We start from the raw sequence: 26,029 nt of genomic DNA on the forward strand, positions 1-26,029 counted from the left end.
GACTTTTCTTTGTTACATTTTATTACAGGTTAGGAATGTGAAGCATGCCAGGTGCTTGGATTATAAAACGCAAGATATGATGGAAACTTGATGAAAAACAGACACGCAACTCGAGGACAATATCCGCACGACTGTGAAACGGAAACCCGGAACAAAGAGGAATAAGCTTTGCTCTGATCGCACCGAAGGAAACATTTTAATCATGGGAATTTATTTGGGAAAATCGAGCTGGCAAAACATGACCTCACATGCTCTCTGCTGCTCTCTTGTGGTAAAAGGAGACGTGTCCTCGCATACCTCTAACCTTGACCTAATAATTAAAAAAAAAAAGCAAAAAAAAAAATAAGGACAGAAGAGACAAAATTCTAATTATGTTCTCGCTTGATGTTAGATAGCCAAGTTATTATTTTTTTTTCCAAATCCATATTTCAAAGAGCTCTCTAGACACAGTACCCTGTGGATTTTCCCTTTTAAGCTCAAGGAGGGTTTCTCTAATTGGGAAAAAGTAGACCACTCCTATTAGAGGATGGTACAGAAGGTTCTGGCCAACTATTTACAAGCCAAATTCTACAGGCAGGCCTAATAACGTGCACAGTGGCCTATATTTTAAGCAAAACACCATCACAGACACGTGGAAGCATGCTTATTTGTTTGCTCTGCATTACTGTTTTCTGCATTAATACTTTATTTCCGTTGACTTAACGTGGGTATGCTTAATGACATAAAAGAATAGCCATAGATGAAAAAAAAATGCTAGATATCATCCATCAAATCAATTTAGTCCAACACACCACCATGACAACAGATTATTTGAAAAACTGAAAGAATTGCAGATGTACTTTATCTATGTGGTATCCTGTTGAAAGATCAAGAGGGTTACTTTTCTCACTAAAGGGACAGTGCAGTGTCTGTCACTGAATTTAATACATCACGTTACCATACATAAAAAAAAAAAAAAAAAAAAAAAAAAACATTTGTAAATTGGCAAAAGAATGCTTATTAATCTCGGTCAAAATACTAGCAAAATATGTCAGGCAGTTTCCATTGTATTTGACACACGGTTGATGCAACCAACACAAATAAGAAATAGGCACACACTGTTTACAGTGCAGTCAGGCATTGTAGTACAGTACAATGTATTCACTTGGCTGACTCATCACTCAAATAATATTAACTACACTATATGGATAACAGCCACGAGCCAACTCATTTCAATGCACTTTTAGTTTCCTCGGGATGATCTTGACGGTCTCATTTTGTAGTTCCTTTAATTTTATTGAAATACATAAAGTGAGGAAACATGGGACTGAATAGTGTGAGGCGAGGCCTGTGAAAATAGCAAAGGAAAAATGCTTAAACCTAATTGTAATAGAAAGAATGGCAGTGAATAACCCCATCATTGGGGTGTCAATGAGTGGTTTTCTCTGTAGTCAATTACCCCAAAGTGTCTTTGTAAAATGCTGTTGGAGTGCCTTGAAGCAAGAAAGTAAAACTTCCTGGAACAATTGCCAAGATGGAAATGGCAGAACGTAAGACTCGCGGGGGCGTGGCAATATCAACATTTACCTCTACACTCATGCTGATAGTCATACTTGTAAATTATAAATCCATCCATTCATTTTCTGAGACGGAGGCAAACCCAGCTGTTATTGGGCAGGAGGCAGGTCTTTGCTCAGAAGAGCACATTCTCGCATCATAACAGAAAAACAACTTTTTCTATGAGCTGACAAAGTCAACAGTACTCTCTATTATGGGTTGGATACAGAGCCTAATAATATTTCATATGGCAGATCAGTATATTTCACAGTTAACAGATTACACTGGAACCTCCAAATTCCATCGCTTCTAAAATCTGTCAAAAAAAAGAAACATTTCCAAGTTGCAAGCATTTGTATTATAAAACCCACAAGTCTTTCTTGCTGTTGTTGGTTTTTCCTTTTGTGATGCAACAACAGATGTTTACCAGTATTTTATAATATGTTGATGACCATAAAGTTGGACATTTTAACTTACTGCACTAAAAGCAACCAACACACGCATCTCATTTAGTAGAATAACTCGGGCAAAACAAATTGACAAAACAATGTTTTATCTTTTACGTATGCATGGCAAAACTTTTAATGCCATTGCATCAGTGGTTGCACTTGGGGACTTTTCCACAATGTATTCACGGTGTTTTATTTACCGTATACATGCAAATTGGAAAGTTTCATATTATCAGCAAGTTGAGATAAAAAAGTTGCAATAAAAAAAGATGAAATGTGCACTGCCAAGTAAGCCGTCCCTTTGATGTTAATCATTTTATTTTAGATTTATGTGGTCACCTAAGAGTCCTACAGCTTTTCATTTATTTGTATGGCAGTTTAGAATGTTGCTACTTTGATGTGAGACACATTTCTACAAATATGAGAGAAAATAAAGTTGGAAGCGAACGTATATAGTTCAGATTTGGAGGATCCCATCTTTGTGAAATACTGTCTGGGTTAGGGTCCCGGACCCTCGCGACACTAGTGAGGATACGCAGTTCAGAACATGGGTAAATGGAAGGATGAATGGATGGGCGAGCCTCAAATATTAACCACAAGAGGGCGCCATAGGCCGGTTTATCATGTGGAGCCGATGCCAGTAGACCACAGACCGAACCACACTAATAAGCCTTTTGAGACTTTGGAAAACGAGGCTAAATTTTACCGATAGCGCTTGACGTCTGTTAGAAACTTCTCGTTATACAAGTGAACATATTTTGGCAAATTATAAATACAACATTCACTTTTCGAACATAATCACAGTGCTATTGGCATCCAAAAGAGGAACAAACTTCATTCATGCCTGGTCATGCATTTGAACCTGTTTGTGAAATAGAAGACTTCATCATGAATGTGATTTTCATCATTGCTTTTGGAGTATCGAAACTTTTTATAGGCCTCATCGGATTTTGTACCACTCCATGGCAGTTTGATCTTTGACGAGTGGTTGATAATGACATCACCGCAGGAGCCAACGTGGAGGGAGCCAAGCCCGTCTATGAAGAACTCTGCGGGGAGATAAAGAAAACACACTTGCACACTTCAATCATAAAGCAATTTTATCATTACAGCTATGGCAAGAATCATTGAACACTTCATTAGGGACAATCAACTCAAGATACTGGATAAACTACATTTCTACACGCACACACACACACCTTCGTTCACACAATCACACGTTTAAAAACAACATTGGATTTGTAATCAACCCACTCTTGTGGCACTTATGAATATAGTTGCAAATTCAAATTTTGTGTGACTTTCTCACATAATCTGCAGTTTTCCCCTTGAATGCAATTCCCACGCTCTCATGCATTTGTTTAGTTTTGCAGTTTTTGAAGTGAGAAGAGCAAAAACAGAACAACTAGACAAGGGCACATAACAGGATCAATCAGTAGGCTTTACAAAGCAAATTAATGAAAACAATGTTAAGTCAGCAACAGAATACTTCTGGTTATGCTCTTATTTTGTAATTCAAATTCGCACCAACTCAGGTGACGGACAGCCTCACCACGCAAATTACCTGATTTTAACTCCTCAAACAACATTCAACATCCAACCATCCACCCATCGATTTTCTTGGCCGCTTATCCTCACAAGGGTCGTGGGAGTGGTGGAGGTTATCTTAGCTGTCAACGGGCAGGAGGTGGGGTACAACCTGAACTGGTTGCCAGACAATCGTAGGGCATATCCAGCACACATAATCACACCTAGGGGCAATTTAGAGTGTCCAATTAATATTGCATGTTTTTGGGATGTGGGAGGAAACTGGAGTGCCTGGAGAAAACCCACGCGGGCACGGGGAGAACATGCAAACTCCACACGGGCGGTGCCGGGATTGAACCTGGTCTTCAGAACTGTGAGGCCAACGCTTTCCAGCTGCGCCGCCGTGCCGCCCAACATTGTACAAACATACGTAATTAATAAATGGCTGTCCTTAAATAATGTGGCTGTTTCTAGTCTCGGTGCAGACGAAGCAGAGGAGTTGAGGAAGCCTCCGCGGATTTGATTTGAGGTTATGCTTGAGGGGGCCGTCCCCTGGCTCTTCCCCAGCATTAATCAGCCCCGGGTTTGAGTTATAAGCCTGGTCATATAACAAATGACACATGTATCGCAAGGCTCCACTGTACAGTATTTATATTTGTAAAGGCAGAAAGTTCAACACAACTCAGCCATCCGACATCCAACTTTTGTGGGCAGGAGGCGGAGCTACTCACCCAGATGGCCGCGTCGAGCCAGGCGGGGGTTAAAGCCAACCTGCTGCACTTTGTCTGTTCTCCCCATGAAGAAGTTGATGACGGCATCAGCGACCACACAATTAGGATATCCCTCTATGGCGTGATGATAGCCGCGTCTGATATGTATGCAGTCACCATCTTCTCCCCCCATTTCCACTGAAATAGTGTGACGGAAGGTCGAAGTCCAGCCTGTTACCTCTCGGACCGCACCCCCGACCTGTGGCGTTTAGTACACAAAATGTTAAAAAGAAACAATTAAAACAAATATAGCAAAAATATATAATGCAAACATAGATTCATGATAAAATTCTGCAACTGACTAAGGATGTGAGTAAGAAACTGAAGGACACTCTCGTCCGCCTAACAGCATAGTAGCCAAGGTCATATTTGAAAGTTTTTGGAAAACAACAAGAAGATTTTAACAAACATGAAGAGTTCAGCTGCCTCACTCTACTTACGCTGTACATAAAGAAAAACAGCTTTTAGTCAGGGCATTGCAATTTTTTTGATGCTCTGATGAAAATTTTAAAATTACTTAATCATGAGTCTTTAAGACCTGCTTCAAAAAATAAATTGAGTGCTCCCCACTTTGTTTCATAATTGCCTATACTAAGAATTAAAACTGTATATATTACTGTCATTGCAAAACATTTGATTATAATCTGAAACTAATCTTGGATTTCTATTAAAATGGTAAACAGATTATTTTGAAAAAATGTAAATGTAGCTCTTGCCTGATATTCAGTACAAAGCTTTTCACTTTAGCCAAATGAATAATTTAACATACATTATACTGCCAAAAGTATTCGCTCACCCACAATATTTACACTAGTTACACAGCACTGTAGTATTTTCTTCTCTTATTCACGTAACTATTTGAAGGGCGATTTTCTATTTTTACTTTTACTTGAGTTATACCGTAATTCCTAGAAAATAATGCGAATTTTTTTCCAAAAATATTGTCAAAAAGTTAATAGAGCGCATTATATTCAGGTATGGATGAAAAATAAAAAATAAAATCACATTGTATAGTTTCATACAGGTACATAAAGTTGTAAAAACATGTACATTTCGATAAGATATTCGATGTTTTATGCTACACATTTATATTTATTACAGTAATATGCGCCCCAAACCTGAGCTCTAAGACCTCCTCAGGGAGCTTGCATTTTATGATCGTTAGCGTAACATGTTTGTTTCTACTCCACCAAAGATCAGAAACGACTGCCCGTGAGTTTATTTTAACTTAAACTCAGACAAAAGATGTCGACGACAACAGCTAGTTGTATAAGAAATTCGTCATCACTCGTGCCGATGACGCCGCCAACCTGGAAGTAGCGCGGCAGTCCAAAACAACGATAGCTTCCCTCAATGGCTTCAGGTGGGTATCAAACTACGTAATACTAGTGTCATGGGCACATAAAAAAAAGGGAGAGCGCACACAATTGAAATGGTCGCTTTTTTAACAATGTACCCATTACGCTCGTTTCTACGTAGTTTGTGCTCATGTTGTTTTGATAGCCACCTGAAGCCATAGGAAAGCTGCTTCAGATTAGAGCTGAACGGAGAGCGAGAGGCTGCACTAACCAAAACTCTTGGGATTCAAAAAATGTTTCCTCACAAATGGCATGGATGGCACAGGGGATGACATGCTGTGGGAGCAAAATACGATCACTGTTCATGATTCAATGGAGGAAGCACCGGAACTGTACCAAGTCATCGATGAGTTCGACAGTGATGCACCAAAGGTAGCTACAATGGATATTTTTCAGATTGGAGATGAGTCAGATGGTTCTTTTGAAGTCTTGGCCAAGGATGTATAATGTAGAGGATAAATTACACTATGCACAAATGTTTTATGCAAAAAAAAATGATCAAGTTAAAGTGTTAAATAGTTTATTAATGTAAGACTGTAATATGTGTTATCAACAGTATTAATAAAATGTTATGCCATGGTTGAGCATTTATTTTAGTTAGCTTGAGGGATTCTGTTCTGACAATAACAGGGACCAGGACAAGCGTGTCCTGTGGCCTGTCCTGAGATGATATTACCGCTACATTAGCACATGCACAATGATTATTATTCATGATCGTTGTACGGACAATTTTTTGAAAAACAATACAACTCCAAACCCCCAAAAATATAAATACAGATATTTCCCAATATTTTAATCATATGAGTAGCAGTAAATTGGTGGAGTGCATTGTACATTGGTAGAAGGGTTTTCCTGATTTTTTTTAGGTCAACTTTGGGGATGCGCATTGTACATTGGTAGAAGGGTTTTCCTGATTTTTCAAGTCGACTTTGGAGGTGTGCATTATACTTGAGGACGTATTACACTGGAGAAATTACGGTATTATTCTAAACTAACAGCACTCTAATGTGAGTACAATAATTGGCAAATCAACCCACCTGTGATTAATTCTTATGCTCGCCCAAGCGAGCATAACTGCAATGCAGGAAAACGGGCTTGCAAATTGCAGTTCTCTTGGTGCAACGACAAATGGGCAAATACAGTCCATGAAAATCACAATATGTTGCACACACATTACACAAACACATTACACAATGACCTCCATTCCGTAAGGCTTCTTTGTTTGCTTAGTGCTGCTAAATAGACACGTGTTTCCTTGCATTCATCTCACCAGATCCAGATTGGTCCTTTCAAGAATGTCCACCATCTTCTCCAACTTGGTGTCTGCACTGAAGAGGAAATCATCATCCACCCAAAGCACATATTTGGTGGTCACCTGAGACACTGCCAGATTTCGCCCCGCAAACCAACCCTGAAGATCAAACAAGTGCCTGCAATTTGCAGTGTTTGCTAATCACGACATGCAATATTTATAGCATTAATGTTTACCTTTCCAAAGGGCATAATGAATTGTTCAATGTGAGGTCCAGTGACTGGCTGAGGGTGCTCATTATCGTCTGCTATCACTATAGTGACGTTTGGATAATACCGTCGTATGCTGTGGATGAGGTCTTTGAGTTTATCATAACGGAGAAATGTCTTCGTCACAATGGTGACTAAAGTGCTAATATTGTTCTCTTGGGAGGGAGAAACACAAAGGCACAGATTAAGTTTCGGAATGTGATCAAACAATTCAAAAGAGGGAAAAAAAATGCCCACCTCTTGAATAGCCAGAGTTGTAAAGCTTTGGGACGGTTGAATGTCCAATTTTTATGGTGAAAAACGAGCGGTGGCTCTCAGTTGCAAACTGAACTGTAGAGTAGAAGACAACTGCAATCAAACTAGCGTTCAGATCACTGACGGATATGCTGTCATTCCTCACCGCTGCCATCTTTACTGTTTGCAAAGGGAGGGCAGCGCAAGTAGGTAAGCGCCACACCTACATGTACATGTACTTCAAACACATGACATGTGCAATCCAATCTGGACTTGCATTCTGTGTACCCAATTACACGATCCCATTCACGCTCATGTTGAAGTGAAGAGCACGCACAGCTCCATCCATCCATCCATCCATCCATCCATCCATCCATCCATCCATCCATCCATCCATCCATCCATCCATCCATCCATCCATCCATCCATCCATCCATCCATCCATTTTCTTTGGTGTTTATCCTCACGAGGGTCGCGGGGAGTGCTGGAGCCTATCCCAGTTGTCAACGGGCAGGAAGCGGGGTAAAACCTTAACTGGTTGGCAACCAATCGCAGGGCACATTGAGACAAACAGCCGCTCTTACAATCACACCGACGGGGCAATTTAGGGTGTCCAATTAATAATGTATGTTTTTGGGATGTGGGAGAAAACCGGAGTGCCCGGAGGAAACCCACGCAAGCACGGGGAGAACATGCAAAGTCCACACAGGCGGAGCCGGGATCAAACCCGGGTCCTCAGAACTGTGAGGCCAACGCTTTACCAGGTGAACCACCGTGTCCCCGTATTTTTGTCAAATATACATGATGGCATTATCAGACAATAATACATAGCACGTGTTTGTGAGAAGTGTGAAGATTTTTTTCTTTCAAGTCATAGACAGGCTTAGATATTTTTCTTTGTATCCTGCCCCCATACCACACTGGATAGACATATGAGGAAAGAACAGTTTTGACCTGTACTCAACAGTCAGTACTTGCCATAGAAACATGATCATCTCTTAATCAAGATGAGTGGGACCTGTTCTTGGTAATGCAACTGTTCCATCATGTGTTCTCCACCTGATTATGTGACCTATGGTATATGATGCCTTGGGAATTCTCATGTACCCTCCTCCTGACCTATACCTTTGAACAGTGAGATCCATCAAATGCTGTGGAAGCTATCAGTAGCTTGTGCTTGAAGATGATTTACAAAAATGTCAGGAAAAGCCCATTTGAACATCTGAATCTTATTTGGGGTGACCTCCATGTAACGACTTTGTTTACACACACACACACACACACACCACACACACACACACACTGGGCATGTGACATATCCAACCAGGACGAAGCTTGCCCAACAACCACTTACCAGAGCAGCATTAACTGCAGAATTTGACCAGGCTGAAGCTTTTCGGGTATTACGCAAGACACGAGGCCGTACTCTTTTGCTCAAACATTCAAATTTCAGGTTCCGATGAGTATTCAGCTCTTGCTTGTAATCTAATGCAATATGTGATCCTTAAATTGTAGGTGTATCCATTGCCCATTTCTTGTCATCCCTTTAGTTTGAGACCAAGGTCCAACCACACTTAAAGAGGGCCAAAGTCCTTTTATTGTTTCTCTGATACATTTACAATGGTGCCAGTAGTAATGGGTCTATCAGACTTCATGCTCTCCTCAAAGGCTGATCATTAACTATATAGCACTGAATTCAACAATGCCTTTGAGAGTAACAGTACCTCTGACATCTTGTAATGTATATGTGTAAGTGCTAATGTGAAGTTGTAAACTATATAACAAACGGGATTTGTTTAAAAAAAAAAACAAAAAAACAAAGTTATTTATTTATTTTAATATGAGACCACCGCACCTGTGTCGACTGTCCTGGGATGGAACACCGTGTTTGTATAGGTGAGAAACTGTAGTTGCCTGTTCAACGCGGAGAGGGAAGTACTTGAGAGGATCATGTGCATCTCTCCCTCTCCTTTAAGCGAGACATTATCCACAGTCGCAGCGACATCAAAAGTCCCCAGTGTGGAGGTCAAATATACCTGGAAGCCCGTTTCACAAAAGCAATAAAATCATTGGTCAATTTTCAATCTTGCAGATCGTGGGGAGACTGAACTTACTGTATGGTTCGATCTTGCTTCTTCAATAAGACCCAAACCTAAATTGAAGACAAGGAAAAGGAATTTACTGCAGTGAATAATGAGGATGAGGTCAAGTTCTTTGACCCCCCCAAAAAAAATAAGTAAATCCAAGCATGTATTTTAGGATACAGAGTGGAACTCAAAGTAATGCACAGTATTTGGGCGATGAGAACAGGGCCTCTGAGGAAATGCTGTGTATTGTGAGAAATATGAATCCATAATACATGACAATAGCTATGTCAATGAACAAGCATATACATCCATTCATCCATCCATCTTCTTAGCTGCTTATTCTCACAAGGGTCGCGAGAGTGCTGAATCCAGTCCCTGCTGTCATCAGGCAGGAGACAGGGAACATCCTGAAACCCATTGCCAGCCAATCACAGGGCTCATGGAGACAAACAATAGTCAAACTCACAATCACACCTAGGACAATTTAGAGTGTCCAATTAATGCAAGTTTTCTGGGCTGTGGGAGGAAATTGGCTTGCCCGTAGAAAACCCACGCAGGCACGGGGAGAACATGCAAGCTCTACACAGGGCGGGGTGGGATTGAACACAGGTCCTCAGAACTATGAGGCCAATCCATCCATCCATTTTCTTAGCCGGTTATCCTCACGAGGGTCGCAGGAGTACTAGAGCCTATCCCGGCTGTCATCGGGCAGGGTACACCCTGAACTGGTTGTCAGCCAATCACAGCGCACATGGAGACAGACAACAGTCGTGCTCACAATCACACCTAGGGGTAATTTAGAGTCTCCAATTAATGTTGCATATTTTTGGGACGTGAGAGGAAAAACGACAATCCCAGAGAAAAAACCCACGCAGGCACGGGGAGAACATGCAAACTCCACACAGGCGTGGCCGGGATTTTAACCCAAGTCCTCAGAACATTGAGGCCAACGCTTTAGAGCTGCCCCAACGTGCCGCGCATGATATACTGTAATTTCTCAAATGTAATGCGTTCTAAAGTATAATGCGCACCCCCAAAGTTGACCTAAAAAAAAAAAATCAGGGAAACCCTTTTACTTAGCTCCCTCTTCACCACAACGGACCGATACAAAGTCCGCATCATTGCAGATGCTGCACCGATCTGTCGATCTCACGCTCCATTCTTCCCTCACTCGTGAATATGACCCCAAGATACTTGAACTCCTCCACTTGGGGCAGGGTCTCATCCCCAACCCGGAGAGGGCATGCCACCCTTTTGTGACTGAGGACCATGGTCTTTGATTTGAAGGTGCTGATTCGCATCCCAGCCGCTTCACACTCGGCTGCGAAGCACTCCAGTGAGCGATGGCGATCACGGCCTGATGACTCCAACAGAACCACATCATCTGCAAAGAGTAGAGATGCGATTCTGAGGCCACCAAACCGGACACACTCTACGCCTCGGCTGTGCATAGAAACTCTGTCCATAAAAGTTGTGAACAAAATTGGTGACAACGGGCAGCCTTGGCGGAGTCCAACTCTCACCGGAAACAAGTCCGACTTATTGTCAATGGAGACCAAACTCTGACAGCAGTCGTACAGGGACCGAACAGCAAGGGGCAGGTGTTCAGTTTTCCATACTTCCGAAGAACCCCCCCCCCCCCCCACAAGACTCGCCTGTAAATCATCTTCAAGCCTTCTCCAAGTCCACAAAACACATGTAGACTGCCTCGGTGAACACCCATGCACCCTCAAGGACCCTGCCAAGGGTGTAGAGCTGGTCCACTGTTCCACAGCCAAGATATTGCTCCTCTTGGATCTGAGATTGAATTTCCTTACGAACCCCCCTCTCCAGCACCCCTGAATAGACCTTATCAGGGAGGCTGAGGAGTGTGAGCCCCCTCTACTTGGAACACACCCTCCGGTCCCCCTTCTTGATTGGCTCCGTCTGCCAATCCAGAAGTACTCTCCCCGCAATGTTGCGGAGGCGTGTCAGCAAGGACACCGCGACAACTTCCAGAGCCTTTAGGAACTCTGGGTGAATCTTATCCATCCCCGGGGCCCTGCCACCAAGGAGATTTTTAACCACCTCGGTGACCTCAACCCCAGAGAAAGAAGATCCTGCCTCAGAGAACCCAGACTCAGCTTCCTCTTGGGAAGGCGTGTTTGTGGAATTGAGGAGGTCTTCGAAGTATTCTCCCCACTGACTCCCAACATCCCGAGTTGAAGTCAGTAGTGCCCCATCCCCACTATACACAGTGTTGGCGGTGCACTGCTTTCCCCGTCTGTGACGCCGGACGGTGGACCAGAATTTCCTCAAAGCTGTCCTGAAGGTGTACTCCATGGCCTCACCAAACTCCTCAGTGACTGGCGAAGCTGCATTCTGCTTGGCCACTCGATACCTATCAGCTGCCTCGGGCGCCTCGCAGGCTAAAAATGCCCGGTAGGACTCCGTCTTCAGCTTGACAGCATCCCTCACTGTTGGTGTGCACCAACGTGTTCTGGGTTTTCTGCTACGACAGCCACCGACCACCTTCGGGCCACAGCTCCGGTCGGCTGCCTCAACAATGGAGGCGCGGAACATAGTCCACTCGGACTCAATGCCCCCCACCTCCCTCGAAACGTGAGCAAAGTTCTTTCAGAGGTGGGAGTTGAAATTCCTTCAGACAGGGGAATCTGCTATCCGTTCCCTGCAGAGCCTCACAGTACATTTGGGCCTGCCATGTCGGACCAGGATCTTCCCCCACCATCGGAGTGAACTCACCACCAGGTGGTGATTAATTGATAGCTCTGCCCCTCTCTTCATCCGAGTGTCCAAGACATGTGGTCGTAAATCCGATGACATGACTACAAAGTGGGTGTCCTGGTGCCAGGAGCTTCAATGTGGCTTCAAAATAAAATATGCAGCCTACTTCCTGTGTTTCTCAGATCTTCCACCAACACTTCAACTGCATTTTTCCCCTTTACCATGAACATTTTTAAACACACAATTCCTTATATAAGTAATAGCGTTGAAAAGAACGAAAAAAAAGAATGAATGCCAGAGCACGTGCTGCCTTTCTTCTCTAACATCAAATATTTTTCATTCATACCTCAATATAATGCGCTCTATTGACTTTTTGAAAATGTTTTTGGAAAAAAATTGCACATTATTTTTGAAAAATTATGGTACATGGATACAATAATTGAATACTGAAATAGACTTTTCAAGAAAGACATCAACTCAATTCATAGGGTAATGTCAGTTTTACTCAGCCGAATGCAACTTGCACATGTCACTGACTCATTTTGGAAAATTAATATACATTTTGTGTCAATTTACTGAAAAAATACAAATCTGTCGTTATACAAAAATAATAATCTTTTTTTTTTTCTTTTGAAATCACAGAACAGTGTAAATGTGTAATAATTACACCAGACCGCCAACTTGCTTTTAATATCACACATCTCACAGTGCTTTACCTGGTATGATGATTGTCTTGAGGGGTCGCACTGCCACACCTTGGGAGGGAAACTGAAGAGGACTGTTTGCCTCATTTACGATCAGCACATCTGCAGAGCTTGAGGACCTTCATATACAAAATGTTGTATGTTATATTTTATGTGATGAAGGGACAGAGTTGATGTGATCAAATTGATTCGTGCGATTAAGTATTCACTGGCAGCACGGTGACGCAGCTGTAGAGCGTTAGCCGCCCAGTTCTGAGGACCGGGGTTCAAATCCCAGCCACGCCTGTGTGGAGTCTCTATGTTCTCCCCATGGCTGCGTGGTTTTAGTCCAAGGACTCCGGTTTAACACACATCCCCAAAACATGCATTAATTGGAGACTCTACATTGTCCCTACGTGCCTGGCGATTGGCTGGCAACCAGTTCAGGGTGCACCCCGGCTCCAGCACTCCTGTAACCCTTGTGAGGATAAGCAGCTCAGAAAATGGATGGACAAATTGAGATAGTCAGACAACTGTTTGAATTAGATATTAGTGAACTCAAGGAATGCTAAAATATTACCAAGTTTGCAATGCCTTTTGGTTTTGGTTACATTTCGGCAGATACCGGCAGTGCTATTTCCTGTTCACTGTAATGTCTGACAAGGCCCGGTGGTTGATGCAGGTTCCAGGTTTTACTTGTCTGACTGCCAGATCACACAAGTATCTTTTTAAAGAAAATAAAATACTGTGCTCTGTGTTGAGCCGTTTTTAAGGTGTATCAAAGGGGTAATTACATAGGGGTTAAACATTTCAGGTTATGTTCTGGAAACCTATAATTTCGATTCCGAGTTAAGGAACTGTGGAATTGTTCAGTTGGCTACTTTCAATGAGAGTCCATGATGATTACTTGGAATTAACTGGAGATTTGGTCCTATTGTTTGAATGTAACCCGAAAATAAACCAACTAATTAAACTAATTAAATTAACTGAAACCACCTTATTCATCATGAATGTTTTTTTAAGCAGACACACCTAAAATATTACTAAACCTATTTTTGCTCTAAATTTAAATACAAATACAGCTATAGCCAAACCTACAGTATTTCAAACATTTTTTGTCCCCCTATGGGTGGATGCCAGCGCCACCCCTCTTTGCACACCACTGAGCTATATACATCCATCATGACAACTTTTTCTATAATTAGTTGATGCAGTGAACTTGTGATTTTCATCAAAAACCTTACTTTACCTCATCTGAACACTCCTGTATTCCTGAGCTCTGTGACGCTTCACACCCTCAGGATCGGGATGGGATTGTAAATATCTCATGTCCAGGTGTAAGGCCCGGACGCGTGGGAAAAGCAGCTTGGAGAAAGGCAGGCGAAAAGTCTCCTTATCAGCCACGCAGACGCACGTATTTGTTGCCAAGCGGCTGTATCGGAAAACAAATATGTGACGACCAGGATCAAGAACTGCAGAGCAAAATTAATTTAGTGAAACCCACCATGCTACATCCTTCTTTATGTGATAGGAAATGTCATTATAGTCATTAAAGATGTCTTGAAGGTTCTCTATGATGACCGCCTCCATTTCACTGGTCCTTCCTGTCCATAGGTCAACTCCTAAGCCTCCTCCTGCCCTCCAAGATTGCAACAACGCTACTAGCGTGAAACCACTGATCACAAGCAGAAACTTCTTACAGGAGATACGCATCTAGAAGGCAAATTACAAAGAAAATGTAATCTACAAATAGTACACAAAAACTACTTTCCAGCAGGAAAAAAACAAAACAAAACAAAACAAAACACTATTCATCTTGCTTGAGTTACCAAATTATAATTGTTCAAGTTGGTATTACAAGATATGTTGCTAGAATATAAGATTGTTTACCCACATTGACACAAATTCTGCATGCACTCACTCAGCTTTGTGGCTGACCAATTCCTTCACTTTCAGACAAAACTTAGCTTACTCACATGTATCTAAGGTATTTTCAAGCTTTATTGTTAATAAAACATCCACACTTTCAATCTTGAGGAAATATGATGCTGCACGTCTCCTGCAGAACGTGGTAGGAGGTGGAGTAATATGGCACTTCTCTCACAGTTCAGCGTTCAGGAGAGTTCACTGATTTGTTCTCAAGCTATTTTCAACATTTTAGATTGCTTAATAAGAAGTTAAAAAAATAGTATTACTTCATTAAAAAAAAATTACTGACGCTATTTGGGCATGAGAGGTTTCCGAGAGACTGTGATGATATTTAAAAAAAAAAAAAGTGTGCCTAGCCAGCAAGTTCAGCCAATAGGAAATTTGACTAGAAAATGATTATGTGGCCACATCAACCACCAACCATCTGAGACCTGAACAAGTTAGCTCGAGTGAACAACAAGCTCGTCCAAGTCACAGAACTCACCTTTATCGAGATGCGCTTCACTTCCTCTTCATGTATAAAATGCGTTCCCTTTTTCATGTCCTCATATTTCATTACAGTTACAGTGACTCTATCTGGCAAATATGAGAGTGAATTTAAGAAGTAATTACCCCTGCTTACTTCCCTTGTGTGGTTTATGTTAGACATTGACAACACAGTGCACAATATAGCACGTTATTAGAAATTGTGCTCTCTGGGTACACTTTTGCTTTTTTGTCAGTGATAAGGAAGGAAAAAGTCACAAAGAGATCTCGTGTTTGTTTAAGGACTATGAATAAAACAAATCCTAACTATGCAGAAAAAGTGTTTGGACCTTAGTGCTGGAACATTAGCTATGGTGGAAATTTGGGTTGACAAGGATATGGCTTGGACTCAAGACTGAGAAATGTTACATGTATATCGCACATGTGAAATATAACTTTTTATTTTTCAGTTGCGGCCCACGCCTCACTGAATTGTGGCACAGTGCACTAAGCCAGTGACTGAGACAAAAAGTCTACACAACCCTGTTCAAATCCCAGGTTTTTGTCATATCAAAAATTGTGTCAGATATATAATTCAGACTTTTTCCACAGTTAAGGTGCCTTCTAATCTGCTACAAGTGATGTAAAAAAATGAGGGAAGTAAATGCAAACAAGTGATTTAATATGGGTGCACAAGTGTACACATGGTTGATGACTGGTTAGAGTGTCTGCCTCTCAGTTTTGAAGTCCGGAGTTCAAATCTCAACCCCGCCTGGTGGACTTTACAGGGATTTTCTCCGGGAATTCCAGTTTCTTTCCACATCTTAAAAACATGCAGGGTAGGTCAACTGAAAATTCTAAACGTACCAGAGGTGTGACCATGAGTGCCAATGGCAGTTTGTCTCTACGTGCCCTGCGATTGGCTGGCGACCAGTTAAGGGTGTAGCACGCCTTTCGCCTGAGGATAGCTGGGGTAGGCTCCAGCGCTCTTGCGACCCTTGTGAGGATAAGCGGCTAAGACAATGGCTGGACGGATGTGTAAAAAAAACTCAAAATTGGATATGTGACTGCCTTTAAAATGTTATTCAAGTCTTAATGAGTTAGCACACTTTTAGTCACATTTTACAGTACAAATCATAGTCTGGAGAGAACTGCCGCACCATCATAGGGTTCTCATTGTCAAAGGTGTGTATCCATCCATCCATCCATTTTCTTTGCCTCTTATCCTCACCAGGGTCGCAGGAGTGCTGGAGGCAATCCCAGCTGTCATTAGGCAGGAGGCGAGGCGCACCCTTAACTGGTTGCCAGCCAATCGTAGCAAAAGGTGTGTAGACTTTTCTTAGCCACTGTTTTTTGACAAGAACGTGTATCAAATCCAAACAGTGCAGCAATTTCATTTGGGTAAGTGTGGAAATGCATGTTGCATGTAAGAGAAACAAAAACAGACAATTTCCACAATACACACAAGACATAACTGCACTCAAAACTGTCTGTATGAAAAGGGAAAGTTAGTCATGCAGTAAAATAAGATAAGATCTTTCTAAAGTATGAGGAAATTGTTGGTTTGTTTGTGTTAAAGTCAAAGTTCAAACATATTGTAGTAGTCACACTGGTTAGTTAGCACGGACGTTTAACTGCACTCTGAGTAGAAGCAGCTTTTATTCATGTCAATGAAAATGGGTGAAAACCTGCTCCAGTCTGCACAACCACTGAAGATAAACAAAGATAGTCATTGTCATATACAGAACTCACAAAATACTAACTTTTAAACCCCCCCCCCACAAAAAAGCATTGCATTTTGAGCAATAATACATGCTCTACGCATTCCAATCTTTTATTTACAATGATATTATGAAACAAACATATGTTCAAATTAAGACCTATCTTTCATTTTTACATTTGAACCCCACTTTGGCGAGTTAATGTTAACAAAGGGGATAATATGATCGGCACGGTGCCGCAGCTGGTAAATCATTGGCCTCAGAATTCTGAGGACCCAGGTTCGAACCCGGCCCCGCCTGTGTGGAGTTTGCATATTCTCCCCGTGCCTGCGTGGGTTTCCTCCCACATCCCAAAAACATGCAACATTAATTGTACACTCTAAATTGCCCCTAGGGGTGATTGTGAGAGTGGCTGTTTGTTTCTATGTGCCCAACGGCTGGCTGGGAACCAGTTCAGGGTGTACCCCGCCTCCTGCCCGTTGACAGCTGGGATAGGCTCCATCACTCCCTGCGACCCTCATGAGGATAAGCAGCAAAGAAAATGGATGGATGGATAATATGATTCAGTAAAATGAAAGCGACAGCTAGATAAAAAAAATCCTCTCATTCTTATATTTTTGGAGGGGAGACAGCAGGGGGGGGGGGGAACCACAGCTCGATACCATAGAGATAGCTGTTTTCTTCTTCCATAAATTTGTAACTCTAATTATGGCAAAAAAAAGTTCCTCATTTGTAAACATCAACTGGTTAAGTATAAACACTTGTATTGTGTTTTTGACTAAGGATGATGTTTCTTACACAGAATAGAATTTTGGCCAAGAATAGCTAATTATAAAATCCTCCCCAAGTACAATTTGATTCTGTCAAATCATAATCTCCAGTTCAAGAGATCTTTAATTTACGTTCCTTTTCAGGTACCTTCAATTAGAGATTAACTAGGGGGAAATTCGTATGAACTAGAATTATAGTTTAGCTATTCAAACTGGAGCTACAGATACAACGCAGTTGCACAGACACCATTTGTTATTCCCAAGATGATTTGTAGTTATCCTTCATACACACAAATGTCAAACAGTGGCGTCATTACCGCAAAGCGAATTAACGTTGCAGATACATTGTAGCTGGAATTATGACGACGCCAAGCAAAAAAACTGATACAGCTGTCGTTGAATGAAAATACAAAATATTTAAAGTCTAATGACGACCGGTCAGAAGGACAGAAAAGCACGTTAATGTTCATTCCGGAGAGTCACAAAGCACAATTTATTTTGCTCACGTTATTTGAAGGTCCATAGCAATAACAACAACAAAACTTTTACTTTTGAATTCCTACAAGCCTCCTGAACGTGTTTTGGACCCAAAAGTCGCCATACCGTATGAATGTGTGAGTCGCGTGTGCTAATCTTACCGTGTTCAGCGGCTTGAAAGACCTGCTTCAGTTTTGCCGTGCCAGATGGGCGCAGAGGCGCGTCTGTGGGCGGAGACCAGACCCCCTCGAGAGCTCCTAGATAAGCGTGTTGCCGCTCTGGGTGGGCCTCACCGCAGCCCGGTGCAGCGGAAGTCAGCACGTCCCAGCCGGCCTGTCATTTCGAAAAGAGCCAAACTGACCGCTGCAGATAATGTGGGGAATCTTTGACTCTTGGCTCTCTGGCGCAACCGTGTGGGGAGTAAACTTGAAACGCTCCCGAGACTGCAGGAGAAAAAGAAGAAGAAGAAAAAAAAAAAAAACTCGTTGGGGAAAGTTCGAGGTACAGGGAGGAGGGCGTTTTCTTGGTAACAAAACTAAGATGACTGCGTTTATTTAAATGAAGAACAACAGCTAGCAATGAAAGCTAACTGTGTATCTTCTTTTCCTTTCGGCTTGTCCCGTTAGGGGTCGCCACAGCGTGTCATCTTTTTCCATTTTAGCCTATCTCCTGCATTTTCTTCTGTAACATCAACAGCCCTCTTGTCTTCCCTCATAAAGTCCACCAACCTTTTCTTTGCTCTTCCGCTCGCTCTCTTGCCTGGCAGCTCCATCCTCAGCACCCTTCCACCAATACACTCACTCTCTCGCCTCTGAACATGTCCAAACCATCGAAGTCTGCTCTCTCGAATCTTGTCTCCAAAACATCCAGCTTTGGCTGTCCCTCTAATGAGCATCATTTCTAATCCTATCCAACCTGCTCACTCTGAGCGAGAACCTCAGCATCTTCATTTCTGCTACCTCCAGTTCTGCTTCCTGTTGTTTCTTCAGTGCCACCGTGTCTAATCCGTACATCATGGCCGGCCTCACCACTGTTTTGTAAACTTTGCCCTTCGTCCTAGCAGAGACTCTTCTGTCACATAACACACCAGACACCTTCCGCCAGCTCTTCTAACCTGCTTGGACCTGTTTCTTCACTTCCTTACCTCACTCTCCATTGCTCTGTATTGTTGACCCCAAGTATTTGAAGTCATCCACCCTCGCTATCTCTTCTCCCTGTAGCCTCACTCTTCCCCCTCTACTTTTCTCATTCACGCACATATATTCTGTTTTACTTCGGCTAATCTTCATTCCTCTCCTTTCCAGTGCATGTCTCCATCTTTCTAATTGTTCCTCTGCATGCTCCCTGCTTTCACTGCATATCACAATATATATACAGAGCCATGAGTTGTCCTGCCACAACTCTCGCTTCTGCTTGTGCACTGGACCAAGCAAACTCCACAGATCTCTTTGTGGACGCACTGCTTGCTCGTCTGGCCCACATCAAAGAGGAACAAAATCATAATTTATGATTTGGGTTTGAAATTGATCTTTTATGACGCCAGTCCTGCAACTTTTCCGACACACTTCTGACTGACATGACACAAAAAGCATCAACCAATTCATTTTCTCCTCTCTAGGATCGGTTATCCCAGCTGAATCCGGGCGAGAGGTGGGGTACACCCTTAAGTGGTCACCAGCCAATCGCAGGGCACATACTGAATGAACAAAGTACCTTTCACATCTCATTGTAGCTTGGTCGTGATTAGCTTGTTGAAGTATAATTTATGTCAGAGCAAATGTGAAAAATCAGATGGGCTTTTATCTGAAGATTGAGACAGAGGCCTTGCTGTGGAAGAACAATGTTGTAAAACAAAAATGATGTCTTGGCATCATTTCCCCGGACAGTCGCCTGACCTTTGCCTCAGCAGATGGTCACAGTGACGCTCTAAACACACTCAACAGGAAGAGGAAATCCTGAAACTACTGCCAAGTACTGTAACATGCATCTGCCTTTGGCTCAAACTGATCCGTTGGAATCCACTGGTGGAATTTTCCTTCCATTCTTGTGGTCCTATTGGAGAAAACAAGTTATCTTTAGTTCTAGTATAGTGATCAGGACAGAGCCCTGATTATGAAAATAATGTGAGTAATCATTTTTTTCCGAAATAACTGCTTATATTAATTGTGAAAATTATGCTAATCTTGGGCAATAGTCTCCATATCAAAAATCTTTATGAGTAAATCTTTTTTAATACAACAGCTTGAGTTGATTAGTTGACTTGTATAAGGTGTGCCATTCATTTTTTGTGAAAAAGTAATGTAACTTAGAGCTTTCATTTAACTGAAACTTGAAACTGGGAATATAGTACTTGTTGGCCCTGCTAGGGGGGCATCTAGTGGTCAGGAATGTTCAAACACGATTTTTGTGCTTCGCCTCTTCAGGCTACAGTATGCTGCCTTCCAACTAAAGCAAAGCAAATTTATTTGCATACACAAGGTAAGTCAATGGCTTTATATGGTTAAAAGCATTCAAACACATAAATAAAAACATTTGAAAAAGTACAATTAAAACGGATTTTAGTGCAAGAAATATCACTGAAAAGTGGAAGTATTCTAAAATGCACGGGGAAAAAGAAGAGGTTTTAATCCGGTTTCTGGTTTTGGAAACACTCACACTCTGTTTGGCTACTTCTTCCTTTTTTTTTTTTTTTTTTTTGCGTGTTTGCGCTCCATTTTTAGACCTGAGTCAGCCGACCTCAGAGCCCTACTGGTTTTGTACTCCATTACCATTTCTATGAACGAATTCTGGAATTAAGTGGTTTCAAGAAAATACATCAACCCCCATCTTCATATGCTTGTGTGGTACAATATTCATTTTCACAAAAAGCCGCATCTTGTTTGGTTGTTTACATCATCGGTAACCATCTTATTTTCAAATTGCAGTTTCAGAGTTATGTTACGTCAATGTAGCATTTGTCTATCACAATTGACCCCTCCGTAGAAATTGCGTCATCCGCGTCACTGACCAATTGAGGCCCTGTAGCTCAGTGGTTAGAGCACTGGTTTGGCAAAGCAGAGGTTGTGGGTTCATATCCCACTGGGGCCTCCACTCCCTGAGAAGGGTTGTGTAAGGAAGGGCATCTGGTGTAAAAATTGTGCCAAACATATATATGTGTTCATCTGAGATGACATGGTGTGGTGACTCTGAAAGGGACAAGCTGAAAGAAACACATGTGTTGCTGACCAATCAGAGGCCAGAGATCTGCATGAACCATGCCCCTTTTTTTTGGACTCGCCGTTCCCTCAGACAACGTTGGATGGTCCAATATAGCTTTTGTTACCGTTTTATCGCGTATTTGGGTTCTTTAACAATAGATATGGTTAAGAGGTGTAGTCACGGACTTTGTAATAGTGACGACAGGTATCCTCAAAGGCTAGTTGGTGGAGTTCAATTCGTACCCTTTCCAAAACCGAAGACCCAGTACGAAAAATGTCTTCGATGGATCAAACTTTGTGGAAGACCGCATCATCAACTGAATGCATCTAAAATCAACCGGAACAGAAGACCGAGTACGAAAAATGGCTTCAATGGATCAAACTTTGTGGAAAACCGCATGATCAACTGAATCCATCAACCGGAACAGATATGTTTGCACGAAGGTAAGCCCTATATTTGATTTTCAATACATGTCTCATATAAATGAATTAGCAGTTCTTCGCTTGCATAACATAGCTACGTGTGAATGATTGACACACTTGATCTGTGTTGAGTGATATTTTGGGATGATCTGACTGCACAAATGTGTCTCTTTGTTGGCGGTGAGCTAAGCTAAACCGGACTAGCGGTCATAAAAGCCTTCGACGTGCACCAAGACACCAAGACTGAAGGAAGGATGTTTGAGGACACTAAAGTAGTGATTGTCGTACTCGGTCGGGACTTACGTAGGTTCGGCACTAATTTAAGAATAATTATTGAGGGGAGCGTGTGACGTTACACAAAGAAAACGAGAGAAACGAGTCGTGAATCAAGCATCGCCTTCTCTTCCTTCATACGGTGGTTCACAAACGGCTATACAGATACACATACAGATTCTGCACACAAGTGTGATAGTTAACACGAAAATAGGAAACTGTCAATGACGAATTCGTCTTTGGGTTATAATATATTATATTATGTGGCTTCTCGGTCTTCCTCTGACTCTGGAAAGATCTCGAGCCAATATCAATGGCTTCTCTGTCGATATGTATGTAATGACCATTGAAATACCTCTCGCTGAAATACTTGAAGCCCTGCTGTCTGCTTTTCAACGATATTTCACTGTTAGCTAAGAATGTGAGTGAGAAATCACCCGGTAAATCGGACAGTTTCGCTCTATTCTTTTCTTGCTGCGCCGCCATTTTTGCTAATGGTTTGTCTGACGTAAGCGCACGTGGCGTGACGTCACTTCCTGAGGTGTGGTTAAGTGCCCTGTACTGAGGGGTCAATTGATTGGTACAACGTGCAGGTAGACATTTGGATCCATTAATAGTCACTCTGATCTCATTTATTATTTCAAAATAGAAGCCTGCATATCGAAGTGTAATTATATCTGATTTAAAGAGCCACACTCGAAATAAGAAAGAATCCTCCTGCTTTCACACAACCATTCCACTTCTGGGAAGTCCCAGACCTTGACTATCCAAGGGTCCCACAGAAACAGTTTAACTAAGACCTCATGTATTATATCACAATATAAGAACTTTTGAATTTGGATATATGACTTCCATTACATCTTATTCCAAAGTGATTTTACTAAATACTCAACAGTTGAACTTCCGGAAGATACTGAACCCCGGGATCCAACCTTGAAAGTTTCATCATGCTATGTTGCTTTACAGAGTAAAAATATTGTCCAACAGAAAAAAAAGGCTTTGTGACCATTTTGTGGCATTGGTGGGAAATTACCAAAAATTTTGGGGCGTCAGCCATTTTAGCTACTCGTGCCCCAAACACTGCATTAAAAAAAAAATTGTCTATTGTGTTATCTATCCATTTTCTGAGCTGCTTATCCTCACAAGGGTCGCGGGAGTGCTCAAGGGAAATCCATTTTTTGTTACAGGTATTAGAATAGGGTAGCAAATAAGAGCTATATTGCATGTTACCAGTAAAGGAAATTAAAATATGAGGAAAGACGATGACGAAACGCTGAAATGGTCTCTGTGTGCTGTGTCACCAGTTTTCCAGTGTGCGTGTGTTTGCCGTAGTCAGTACAGTGATGGATTAAAATGCAGAGAAGAAATTTCATGAATATCCGAGTGCAGTATTCATGACACAAAGTGAAGTCATTTATTTTTTTTTCAGAAGCACATCTGTGTTTTCTTACTGAAGTTCTCCTGCAACGATATACATATAAATTTGCTATCAAAAAGATGATGACAATACTAATTGAATATGTCTCTGATGCATTTAAATTGTGCACCTGACCCGCACCTGAGAACACGGACATTGAAATAGAGACGAGCTCGTTTTAAAGTAGATGATTGCAGCGGACACGCTGCCCTGTCAACAAAAGGGATAATTGTTCAATTTGTTTTTGACGACGCAATTAAATACATTAGCAATTCCTATGAGGCAGATCCATTACTGATCTTGGCAGCCAGGGGATTGCCACTTTTATTCATCCTAACAAGCCCAACAAACTGACAAAAAATAAAACTGAATTGGCTTTTGATGTCAAATTATAATAATAACGAATATATAAACAGAAGACATTTGTTGTCATTTTTGAATAGCTGTTGTAAGAAAAAAAATAAAAATACGCACAAGTAAATGAAACTGATAGATGGCCAGTGTAGTAGTTTGATTTGATTATGGTATGGAGTATGTTGTTAATTTTTAAACAACCTTTTTCTAGATATCCATATGTGTACATTAGAGAAAAACAAAACATCCATCCATCCATCCATTTTCCATACTACTTATATTCAATAAAGTTGCTTTCACCTCGGTGGTAGTTTGATAGGAATTTCATTGGGGTGCGGGCTTGGGCCAGGGTACTGCCTATAGGTGACTTGCAGGTGATGTCACATCCGTTTGAATTTTTTCTGGCCGCCATATTGGGAGGTCTCATTTCGCTGTTTATATTAGATTACATGAGACGCTTTTTGACTTCTGAGACCATGGTGCACATGTGTTGTGTTATTGGCTGCTATAACAAGTTCAGCAAAGAAGGGAACAGACGGTTTTTCCGATTTCCGAAAATAATTACGCACCAAGGACCCCAAACAGAAAAAATGTCGAGCAAACGGCAAGCGAAGTGGCTCAGTAATATCTCGCGTGCAGATCTCACTCGTCCCACAGTTTCAAGTTGTGTGTGCAGCGATCACGTCATAAGTGGTAAGTTTAAGCCTAGTATTGCACTTTGACCATATCCTCCTACCGCTATTTTTACATGTATGTGTTGTTTGCTGTGTTTTATTTTACAAGACTAACGATGTTTGATAGGTCTACATGTACATGTACAGCCAACTCGGTTGCCGATCGAAATCGGTCGCCAGTGACAGGCTTTTTATCTACAGTTTAGTATACAAACGTATGGATGTGTGTTGTGCGTTTGCTGTCTGTTCACTGTCTCTAAACGTCAAATTATTTTTAAGAAGGAAATATACCGTATATATATTAAAAACAACACGAGTATGCATGTAGCACCTACCCACATAATAATCACGTTTTGTAGAACTGAGAACAATGTACTTTTGGTGAAATGCACTGTGCAGGTTACTATGCGTAAATAGTCCGACCAAAACTGTCCGAGCCAGCCCATAAAATACCATTTTCTTTGTTATTTTGACATTTGTTTGGTATACTCAGCTAATGTCAAAATGATAAATTAGGTATTTAGGCTTAAGGTTAGTATTTCTGTCATAACGCCCTGTTGGACTACCTACCAGGGTGATATTTTAGGTACCGGTACCTTAAAATGTAAAATGGCAAATGTGACAAAGTAAATAGATATACTTGTTACGTAATTAAGTCAAGGCCTGAATCTGGAATATAACCCTCTTCTATATATATACAATTATATATATTTATATACTTTTTCTTTGATAGGTCAGCCTGTTCCACTGTTCCCACCTGAACACCCAGACTGGACACCTACATTGAAGCTTGGTCATACTAAACTCACCGTCACAGCGGAGACTGCAACTTCAAGAAATCACCGGGTTGTTGAAAGAAGAAGTTGAAAATATTTACAGATTTTATATATATATATATATATCTATATACATGCTTTATGAATATATATTTTTTTTCTCAAGGAAAAAGGAAGCACACCATGTTTCCCTTTTTTCACCTTTTTTCCTTGAGTATGATATGTAATTTTATCTTTAATATATTTTTGACGGCTGAAGTGTAGATCTTATTTACAATGTAACCCATATATATGCACATTAGGGGATGTACAACACCAAGTTTCTCTATGGACCATCACTTTATTCTATTTACATACATGTGTCAGAAAAAAGTTTGTGTACAAATAATCCTGTCACTGAAATAAATATGTTGGTGTTTCAGTTATATATATAGTTTGTTATTTTCATAGTCAATAAAACTATCAAAGTCTTTGTTACTTAATTTTCCTTGTTCTCACATTGATTACAAAACCACTGGTGCCTTGGTGTCGTCCTTAAATTCACACATTTTAAGTGGAATGTCTTAATTTGACAGTCTGGAGAAGCACAGATAACCATTTTGCTTCTCAGCTTTCTTCCACATGTACATGGCCTTTGTTGTCCGGCATCAGGCATGCTGGGCAG

At 41.4% G+C, this 26,029-nt stretch overlaps 1 protein-coding gene and 1 non-coding gene across 2 annotated transcripts; one reads left to right on the forward strand and one right to left on the reverse strand.

The window, feature by feature from the left end:
• Nucleotides 1-150: 150 nt before the first annotated feature.
• Nucleotides 151-15,733, reverse strand: b4galnt1a (beta-1,4-N-acetyl-galactosaminyl transferase 1a). The gene is made up of 11 exons (XM_061828737.1): nt 15,303-15,733; nt 14,394-14,602; nt 14,139-14,321; nt 12,923-13,029; nt 9,510-9,547; nt 9,251-9,431; nt 7,399-7,491; nt 7,129-7,316; nt 6,911-7,051; nt 4,244-4,481; nt 151-3,034 (listed from the first exon to the last, which is right to left on the reverse strand). Exons 1-11 carry the CDS (start codon nt 15,465-15,467, stop codon nt 2,820-2,822), a joined length of 1,758 nt encoding a protein of 585 aa, XP_061684721.1. The 5' UTR covers nt 15,468-15,733; the 3' UTR covers nt 151-2,819.
• A 5,532-nt stretch (nt 15,734-21,265) lies between these two features.
• Nucleotides 21,266-21,338, forward strand: trnaa-ggc (transfer RNA alanine (anticodon GGC)). Its single transcript has one exon. It is a non-coding gene; the product is annotated as a tRNA-Ala (tRNA).
• Nucleotides 21,339-26,029: the final 4,691 nt, after the last annotated feature.

Source organism: Syngnathoides biaculeatus, chromosome 2 (assembly GCF_019802595.1).
Source record: "Syngnathoides biaculeatus isolate LvHL_M chromosome 2, ASM1980259v1, whole genome shotgun sequence".
In the NCBI taxonomy this organism is placed as follows: Eukaryota; Metazoa; Chordata; class Actinopteri; order Syngnathiformes; family Syngnathidae; genus Syngnathoides; species Syngnathoides biaculeatus.